Source organism: Juglans regia, chromosome 11, assembly GCF_001411555.2.
Source record: "Juglans regia cultivar Chandler chromosome 11, Walnut 2.0, whole genome shotgun sequence".
Taxonomy (NCBI): Eukaryota; Viridiplantae; Streptophyta; class Magnoliopsida; order Fagales; family Juglandaceae; genus Juglans; species Juglans regia.
Window position 1 is genome coordinate 25,728,717 of NC_049911.1, and position 10,630 is coordinate 25,739,346.

Here is a 10,630-nt window from a genome sequence, read left to right on the forward strand (position 1 = left end):
AACCTCTAAATGCCCTTAGCTTTCTTGCTTCTCTACTTCCTTCATTCTTCATTCATACCCAACCTTCCTTTTTTTTTTCTTCAATTGCATCCATGAATGCTTCCCGTTTTGCTCTTCAGGGTTCACGCTTGTCTCGCTCGGAGGGACCCTCCAGGGTTTCTAGAGGCCTGGATCCCCCTGAGGTCTGGGGTGACTCTCAATACTTTGAGGGGTACCACTGATCCTCAGTCATTTCCCCTGCCAAAATGAGGTTGCTTAGGTCCTCTTTCGGAGTGCCTAATTTCACTGCCTTAGAGATCCCAGCGGCCCGTCAGGGCCGTAGATTCAGAGGATTTTGCTATGGAAGTGGCATTATACCCTTAGATGTTATCCAATGGACTACGACTTCCCTTCTACCGTCCTGTCTAAGACGTCTAGGACTATTTTCGATTGTCCCCATCGCAGCTCCACCCCAATGTGTGGTGGATTTTGATGTGCTACTGCATCACCTGGCGTATGATCTTAGGAGCCACCAGTGAGGATTATTCGGACCTCATTGCTAGGGAGTTTCTCTTTACGCATGGGGTGCAGCAGCTTGGCGGCAACTTGTGCAGCTTTTGTTCTAGACTAGAATACATGGTTGCTTCGACCTGCCCGTTAGCTTGTGGGTGACCTGGGGAGGAATACTTGAACTTGATTCCCAACTCTGCACACCAGTCACGATAGTGCCTTGATTCGAACTATTACCCATTGTCCAAGATTATGCAGCGTGGGATGCCAAACCTGCAAACCACAACCTTCCATAAGAATCGGATAATGTTGTTTGCCGTGATGGTTGTCAGGGCTTCTGCTTTTACCCATTTGGTGAAGTGATCCACAACAATGACTACAAATCTCAGCTCCTTTGCTTGGGGCTAATGGTCTAACTAGGTCGATCGCCCACTGCGCGAACGGTTATGATGACATGATCAATGTCAGTTCTTTTGATGAGCAATGCGGTATAGGAGCATATAGTTTGCATTTTGGGCACTTCCGGACAAACTCCTTCTCATTTTTACTGGCGTGTGGCGGTTGTGGCCAGTAGTATCCCATTCTTACCACCTTTTCGGCTAGTGCTTTTTTGTTGGAATAATTCCCATATACCCCTTCATGCATCTTGGCCAGTATGTATTGTGATTCTAGCAAGACACATCTTAGGAATGGCGTCGAGAAGCCTCGCATGTACAGGACCCCGTCTATCAGTGCAAAGCATGCTGCTCGATTTTCGGCCTTCCTAGCCTCTCATTTTTTGTCAGGAAGTTCATCAGCATCTAAGTACTTTATTACTTCTAGCACCCATTTTGGTGCCCCCGACCTTATATCCAAGACTTCGATTCTCACGACAGGTACCTGAAACATTCTAATGATTGTCTATTCCAGTAAGGGGGAACCTTCTTAACCCGAGGCGGCCCGTCCCAACTTGTCGGCCTTCTGATTCTCTCCCTTCGGCATCTATTGTATACAAAAGTACTAAAATTGGTCTTGCCCTTCATATACCAGTTGCAGATACTTCTTTAGTTTTTCACCTTTTGCGGTGAACTCTCCCAGGACTTGGTTGGCGACTACTTGCGAGTCCGCTCGTACTTCCACTTTCGTGGCACCTAACAATTCAGTGATTGATAGTCCAGCTAGTAACGACTCGACCCAATAATTATAAGGTCGAGATATTAATAATTTTTATTGGACTTAAATTATATTTAATGTGCTATATTGGATAAGTCCACTAGCGATAAATTATTGAGGTTGATTATGAGTTTTAATTAAGCTCAATAACTAGGTTAAATCTTATTTATTATTTATTGAACAAGTTAGACTCCTTTTAGAATTTAAAGATTGGCCATTAGAAATTTCTTTTAATTTAAAATTATCACTAATTGAAATCTCCTACGTAGTCTCAGTCACAGTCAATCATATATTAAATGAACTACTAGATCATATTTTTAAATTCAAACTCTCTTCTTGAATAATCATGACTGAGTCCAATTCGAACTCGAACTTGTCGGCATCCTATTCCAACAGGGATACAACTTTACAAGTCATCTCCACATTAAAACTCTTTAACCGAGTCTAACTCAAACTGGTTGTCACATTCTCTCAAATCTTTCTATAAATATCTCACTTCCACGTGTTATTTGGGAAAAAAAAAAATCTCCCAGTCCAGCACCGTGATCAATTCTGTGTTGAAAATTTTAGGAAGCAACACTGCAAGGTAAATGGCTTGATTATAAATTAGAATTAGCATACGTTAGCTAGTTATATATATTATTATTAAAGTCAATTTTTTGGAAATCAGTGTTTATGTAACATGCATGTCATGATATTGGCAATCACTTCATTCATCATTTTTTATTATGCATATTATATTTATATATGTATTATGCATCTCATACATTTCACGTTGCATAAGACACATAAACTTTCATAAGATCAAGTGTAAGATAAGCTCAGAACAAAAAATCTGATGGTCATTCAGATGGATGGTACCAATGCGAATTTATGGGTGGACGTGCAAGTCACAGATCTAAGCATGGTCTACCATAGTATGCCATAATAATATTAGCGGCTCCCTTTGTGGCCATGAGATTTGGGGCCGGTGCACAACTTTGCATATAGGGTTAAGTGTGTGTGTCAATATGATAAGTAAGATAAGCCAAGATATGTCATGCATGCATGTCATAGCATACGTATGAACAATCATGATTTTAAGTTCTCAGCATGAAATATTTTATAAAAAAAACTTATATTAAATATGTTTACGTTATGATAGATTTCTTACTGAGTCATCGAGTCATTTTAGTTTGTTTTTATGTTTTTAAACCACCACATGTTAGAATATTTATGAAAATAGAGCTGCAAGATAGAACTTAGTCCAGGGAGGTGTGACAGTGACCTAGATCATGTACATAAATTTTAAGTTATTATTTTTATGGCACAGATTTTAAGAATTTTTAATAAATGTTTCCATGCATTCTCTCATTTATGATTTCTTTATTTTAATACAAAACAACTTTATTTACTATAAAGAATATTTGTATTTGGCGCTTCTGTAAGAAAATCAAATATTTTTTCAAGTCAGGTCCAGTAGTAGCACTCTGGCTTCACCAAGAATTTCTAAAAGTGACTTTATTATTAACCGTGGGGAGCAGGGTTTTACAGTTGGTATCAGAGCCCAGGTCAAATATTCTGTAGACTTTTCTAAAAAAAAAAAATATAGGCCAATGTCTTCTCAAGGCATGTCCTGCTCTGTAGTAAGTATTTTTAACTTTTACTATTTTATTATTTTAATGAAAATTATGAACAAAATTTTTTTGGATACAAGCATGTCAAAGTGCACTTACTACATGAAAGGGTTTTACCGCATTAGGTGAGGAAGTTTCTAAATATGAGAATATGAACTTTTGGTTTTAAGATTGATGAAACATCTTGTTCACGAGAAAATAGTCTTATATTTTGTAAAGTTTGATCCGAGGAAATTAGGAATGAATTTAGTAGATTTTGGAGTTATGATATAGATCTGGTGTATGCTATTTCATGATGATTGATGGAAAATATCTTATACTCTATAGGTAACACGATTCTATCACCAAGAATAAGGTGTAAGATTTAGGATCTGAACTTTGGAGAGTTTTAGGTAACGATTTATTGAGGTTATTATTTTAGGTGCTGAATTTTATTATTATTTCATGAAAAGAGTTTTATTTATGTGGAGATCGTTAGTTACTATTGTATGTGGAGTTAGGATAATTGTTGGGTGAATTTATTATTAGGCTTTTAATCGATCTCATTGTTAAGGCAAATACTTGTTCGGATCTCCCCAAAAGAGCTCTTTTCGTGTGCCAATGTTTGGCAGGGTGCGTTTCGGTCAGCTCCCTAGTTAGTTTTCCTCTGCTTGAGACTTTTAGTTATGCGCTGTCCTCGGGGCTATCTTGTTTGTGGCTCGGACGACTGTTACCTGTTTGCCGAGTGCTGGACAACTAGTTGTTCTAACTCTCCACTCCCTTTCATTTCTTCGATCTTCTTCTTGAGAGTGTAGCAGTCTTGAATTTTGTGACTTTCTGACAGATGATAGGTGCAAAAGCGGGATCTTTTCTATCGACAATATTCGGCGTACATGCGACCAACTTGCTCTTTTCTTGTACATTCAAGCTGGCATGTGTGCGCCAGGCACCATGCCCTCTTATGGGTATGTTCTCTTCTTGTCATCGATCAGGATGTCCTTTCTTGGTTTTCTCTGCGGCCTTTGCATGGCTTGGTTTGTCGGACTCTTTCTCTGCCTGTTCCAACTCGGCTTTTCTCGAGGCTCTTAAGGCCCATAGAGTGTCTCCCATATTGATGAATCTGTATGTCCGGTCCATGAACTCTTGCAATGTTGTCTGTATTTTTCTAGCCAGCTTGGCCATGAACGGGTTTCGAGGCCAGATGCCCCCTAAAAGTGTCGCTAGCGTGATTTTTTCATCCTGGTCGTCGGTTATCATGCGCATTTTGTTGAACTGTGATAGGTATGCCTTGAGGGACTCATCGTCCTGTTGCTTGACAGTGAGGAGGTATATTGCGGGCCTCTTTCTTCTCCTGCTCGCCATAAACTGTGTTAAGAACTGCCAGATAAGTTCTCCAAAGCTATTAATCGAACCTGGCAATAGGGATTTTAACTCTCGCTGCACCTTTGAGCGTCAATGGGAAGGCTCAACAAGCCACTTCTCTGTTGAACCCATGGAGGGTGATGTGCGCCTTAAAGGTCTCTAGGTGTTCAAGGGGTCGTTGGACCCATCATACATCTCTATCTGCGGGGTTCTAAATTTTGGTGGGAGTGGTGCTGCCATCACGTCCGCACTGTAAGGCAAATTTGTGCTACTGAGCAATTGGTCAACCTATGACGATGCTCCCATCCTCTTGGCCATATCCTCGTACTTGTCCACAAGGCTATGTAGCTCGTGGTGCATCTTCCTTCTTTCTTCTTCACCAGCATCCGTATTTCCATGACTTCACGACTCAACACATTCATTTTGGCTTGGTGCTACATCTCCTTGAGTCTCTACCTCTTTTCTCCTTAGTACTTTGTTTTCCTGCTAGAGGTTTTCCATCTCCATTGCTATTCTCCTCATGTGCGCTTCCATATCAGCAAATCTCTCATTCATATTTCTCGAGGTTGCTTTCTAGTTTTGGGTAGTTTAAGAGTGTGTTGCAGCCGGCATGCGAAGGACACTTTAATTTACGAAGTATCCCATAGATGGCGCTAGTATTAATGACGTGTTTCACACACTAGGTATCAAGCTCGATTACCTGCGATACAAGAAAGATGGGGGCTCCCGGTTGATGGGTCACCTTCAATACCTAAGTCAATTTTCTGTTCCTTGGAGAGGATTTCAATACGAGGGAGAAAGTCCCAAACTCTAACCTGGTGCTTGGCTTTTATACTACTTGTCAGGATGGTATTCTGTATCCTGTATCAGAGGCTCTCGCCTCCAGTACAGGATACCACGTTGTTGTCTTTAATGCGGCATGGCCTCCCTGGGCCACACCCTTATGGTAGGTTGGTGGGTGTGGCCACCTTCCATGCGTCCCCATCAGGGACATGAGGTCTTGTCGTGATCTTTGTCCACGTCTCATATCTGATCCTTAAATGCAGTGTGGCCTTATCACAACGTGCATGTGCAAGGCAGTGTCAGGGTAGGCGGCATCCCATCTTTCCACATCGACCAATTTCCTGTGCAAGCCCTATGCCCCCTTCTGCTATACCTAACTCATGAGCCGACCATACTTTTGATCGTTGGGCCTCCAAGATAAGCTCGGCTCGGCATGGAAGGGGTGTAAATATCCCTTCCACGAGCTATGCTCTACCATGAGAACTTCGTTGACGAAGGCAAGACATCCCGAGTTTGTTCTTTTCCTTTTCCTTTGAAGGTATTCCAAGCCTCTAAAACATGTTAATTACGCACGTGTGAGTTAAAAATAATTAAATCCCAAAGGACCACAGATTCATCACAGTATGTTGGAATATACAAACTCATATTGAAGCTTTGGAGTTGAAGTCAAAAGAAGCTAAACAGAAAAGTGAAGTCAGATTGCAAAATGAGATAATTCCAAATAATAGTGAAATTAAATCCAAATGCAAATGTGATAATTAGTTAGAATGTTAAGTGAATATCTTCTGTTTCTGTAAAGTGAAGTTAGTTAGTATACGTGTCTATAAATAGAAAGGTTGTAAAACTATTATGAATGCAAAAATGTTCTCATGAAAAATGACATTTCTGGAAACAAAGATTTTAAGGGTAAGGAGATCAAGCACTTTGTATCCCTTGATATTTGGTGGATATCCAAGAAATAAGCATTTTGAGGCTCTTGGATGAAACTTACTTCGACTGGTATGGATTGTGCTGGCAAAACACAAACAGCCAAAGGCTTTAAGATAGTTATAGGCTGGAGATTTGTGAAAAAGGAGAGCATATGGTGTGTTATTATCTAGCACAGATGAGGGGGTTCGATTTATGAGATGTGTTGCTGTCAATACACACTCAGTCCAGTATGTTAAAGGCAGTTTAGATTGAAAAAGAAGGGCTCTAGCAACATTTAGCAAATGCTGATGTTTTCTCTCAACTCTACCATTTTGCTCAGGAGTTTCTACACATGATAGCTGATGTATTATACCATTTTCTTGATAAAAGGAAGGCATATTGAATTCTTGGCCATTGTCTGTTCTAAAAGTTTGTATTTGAGAATCAAACTGAGTTTGAACATATGTAATGAAGTTGGCTAGTAAAACTCGAGTTTCTGATTTTGCTTTCATAAGAAAAAGCCAAGTAAAACGTGTATGATCATCCACAATAGTAAGAAAGAATTTATGGCCAGAATGTGAGATAGTGGAAAAAGGACCCCAAATATCACAATGTACTAACTGAAAAGCTTTATTTGAATTGCTTTGTGATACAGGAAAAGACAGCTTCTTTTGTTTTGCTAGAGGGCAGATCTCACAAACATGTTTGTGAGATGTTTTTACAGAAGGATCAATAGAACTAATGAGTTTAAGTTTGGCAGAAGATAAATGTCCCAACCGAAAATGCCATATGTTAGGACTAATGGTAGATGTGTTAGCCAAGAAAGAGCTGTTTGAACCAGGAATTTCCTTTTGTGTAGCAGCAGAAAGATTGATGAGGTGATACAGGCCATTTCTGACTTCAGCAAGCCCAATCATCCTCCATTTGCTGAGGTCCTGCAATACACATTTAGATTGAAAGAAAAACAAGGCAACAGAATTTTCTTTAGTCAACCTAGAAGCAGAAATGAGATTGACATGAAAAGAAGGAACATAAAGGGCATTGTGTAAAGTTAAATCAGGTGAGATTTTAACAGTACCAGTAAAAATGATGGGAACTGAATGACCATTTGGTAAATGGACTGAAGAGGGTTTGTTTGGGATTTTTATGGACGTGAACAGATGAGGAGAACAGATCATGTGATCTGTTGCTCCAGTATCTAATATCCAAGAAGAGATGTGATTTAAGGAGGCATTAGCTAAACAAAAGATGGAGTTATTACCTGATGTAGAGGCAGTGTTAACTGCAGGATTAGGATTGGTAGAAGAAGTGGATAGACTATTGGCAAGAGTGATCAAATTCTGTATTTGCTCTTGAGAAAAAAACATTGTTGGGTTATTTAAGTTTTGCTCCATAGAAGATGCCATGTTTGCATTGGACAATCGTGTGGAATTAATTCTCTTTCCTCGAGGCCCTTTCCAACCTGGTGGATAACCTATAAGCTGAAAACATTTATCTACAAGATGTCCAGAGAATCCACAATGGGAACAAATGACATCTGATTTGCCTTTGACTTTGCTGAACTTAACAGCATTTGAATATGTTTGTGTAGATGGTTGTGCAGCAGCCATAGCATGAGAATCAAGGGGAATATGCACTGCATTAGTTAAGGAACGTTGGCTCTCTTCTTGTATCAATAAAGAGAAAACTTTTCCCATTGATGGTAATGGAGAAAGAAGTAATAGCTGGCTTCGAATTGCTGAGAAAGAATCATGCAGACCAATCAAGAATTTCATGATATAGTCAGCTTCTTGTTGATCAGCAAGATTCTTCAATACTGCACAGGTACATTTTTCCAAAAATCCACAATTACAAGTTGGAAGGGGACGATAACTAATGTGTTCATCCCATAGTGCTTTGAAAGCACTAAAATACTCAGTGACTGAATTTGAGCCTTGAGAGATAGAACTTAAGGATTTCTCTAAGGCAAATACTCTTGGACCATCACTACGCAGGTATCGAATCTTTAACTCATTCCAGATGTCAGCAGCACTATTGAAATAAAGAAGACTACCTCGAATATCCTTTGCAATGGAATTCATTAGCCAAGAAAGCACAAGATTGTTGGCTCGCAACCAAGCAATCTTAAGTCGAGAGTTAGTAGAATTAGGCTGAGGCAAACTCCCATCGATGAAGGCAACTTTGTTCTTGACTGTGAGAGCAATTGTGATGGACCGACTCCAAGCCACATAGTTATCACCAGAAAATATTTCAGATACAAGAAGGGCTCCAGGATTATCAGATGGATGCAAGTAGTAGTGACTTGAGGAATCATCAGATGGATTCCCCAAAGGAAAAGAAGAATTTTCAGAGAAATTATTATTAGAGGATTCTGCCATAGAAGCATAAGAAACAAAAGCAAGAATTGTAAAAGAAAAATCAAGAGGGCAGCGGAATGTTTATGGACGATGATACCATGTAAAATCTGTAACTTCAAGATTGAGAAGAACAGAGAACTTGAAATGTAAACTAAAGATTGAGAACAAAAATTCAATGTGAATTTATTATTCTGCAGAAATTGCATTCATAATACTTTTACAACCTTTCTATTTATAGACACGTATACTAACTAACTTCACTTTACAGAAACAGAAGATATTCACTTAACATTCTAACTAATTATCACATTTGCATTTGGATTTAATTTCACTATTATTTGGAATTATCTCATTTTGCAATCTGACTTCACTTTTCTGTTTAGCTTCTTTTGACTTCAACTCCAAAGCTTCAATATGAGTTTGTATATTCCAACACAGTATACCGAGCAAGTTACTTAACCAGGGAAGAGGTTGGTCGTCAAAATGTGATTTTGGAAGACAGGCATGAGGTCCATTGGAATGATAAAGCTGGCCCTTTCAGACTCGGTTTTAGTGCATGGTTGATGGCATGGATGAATGGTAGATATGCATAAGATTGAATGTATGTTGACCCGTTGGACGAAGTCAGCTTCTTCTTTTTTCCCATTTATTCCTCATACATACTATCTGCATGGGATGCTCTGTTTTTACCTGTTTGGTGGATGGTGCTTGGGGATGAGGAGAGTAGGAACAATCGACAAATGTTAAAGCTGTAAATTAAAACTTGACTGTTTGGCAGTTATACCATTGACCATCCAGGTTTTCTTCCCACAAATGTTAAAGCTATTTTATGTTTGAACAATTTTTCTCATGAGACAAGATGTCTGTCCTCTGGTAAGAGACGTCTCGAGCCAGAGCGTTGTTCAAATGAATGTTGATGTGTGTGTTACAAATGTCAACAAACACTAGGATCCGCTTTTCACTTTTGAGGTTGTTTATGGATTCCAATTTATTATTTTTTTCCGAAGTGAATACAACATTGGGAGTCTCTGATGAGAGAACAATAACAAGACTCAAGAGTACTAAAAAGAATTCATAATAACAGAAAGTGTCAAATTCAAACTTTGTCTTCATCCCCATTAGATTCAGCTGAGTTCCCTGTCACCCTTCTACTTAACAAAAGCATGCCAATCCACATAAAACCCTTCACAACCCTGATCATCCCAATTGTTACAGTCAGGTAATAGAGCCACCAAGCAACAAAGTCAGCCACCCCTCTACCCATCAACAGCTCTCTCTTAAACTCACCCACAACCACCATAGCCTCAACCTCATTCCTCAACTTCCACCACCATAGAGTACCAAAGCTCGTGGCCATGGCCACCCTTTCAGCCCACCTTTCCTCCCTGGCAACCCCGAAAATGGTATCATCCACCACCGGCCTCACTGCCACCCGAGACCAATGAAGCATCGTTTCATGCAACCCCAGGAAAAAAACTGCTTTTCTAAATATGCTTCTCTCCATACCAATACTAGAGCCATCAATTCCTCCTGCTATGGTTCCTTCAATGCCCAAACCAACGAAGACTTGTAATGTACATACAAAGATCCATGCTATATACAAATGGGGACGTAGAACAGGCCCTGGAGACTCGCTTAAAAAGATAACCTTTCCTGTCAAGCCGTGGATCAGAGTGGCTATGCTTACAATGGAAACAAGAAGGTAGAGAACACTCGGGTTGGTATATAAGACAAAAGATAAGAGAAAAGAAGAAATCTGTGATGGAGGATTATAAGAGTACTCGAGGCTTAGGAGATAGTAGTGAGCACAAGTTAACCTGGATAGGAGGAGAAATGAGAGGGGAAGCAAAAGGCTGAGGAGGGTGATTGTAAGGATGTGGAAGGGTTCTCTTAGAGAGGCAAGATTCAAGAGGCGCTGCTGCTCAGCCTTTTGGTGCCAATTCAGCCAAACCATATTTCCCGGCCTAAAACAACAAATAATTA

General features: G+C 39.8%; 1 protein-coding gene across 1 annotated transcript; it reads right to left on the reverse strand.

The window, feature by feature from the left end:
- Positions 1–9,653: 9,653 nt before the first annotated feature.
- Positions 9,654–10,630, reverse strand: LOC109021349. The gene has a single exon (XM_019003972.2). The coding sequence runs from the start codon at positions 10,599–10,601 to the stop codon at positions 9,744–9,746; it is 858 nt and encodes a 285-aa protein (XP_018859517.2). The 5' UTR covers positions 10,602–10,630; the 3' UTR covers positions 9,654–9,743.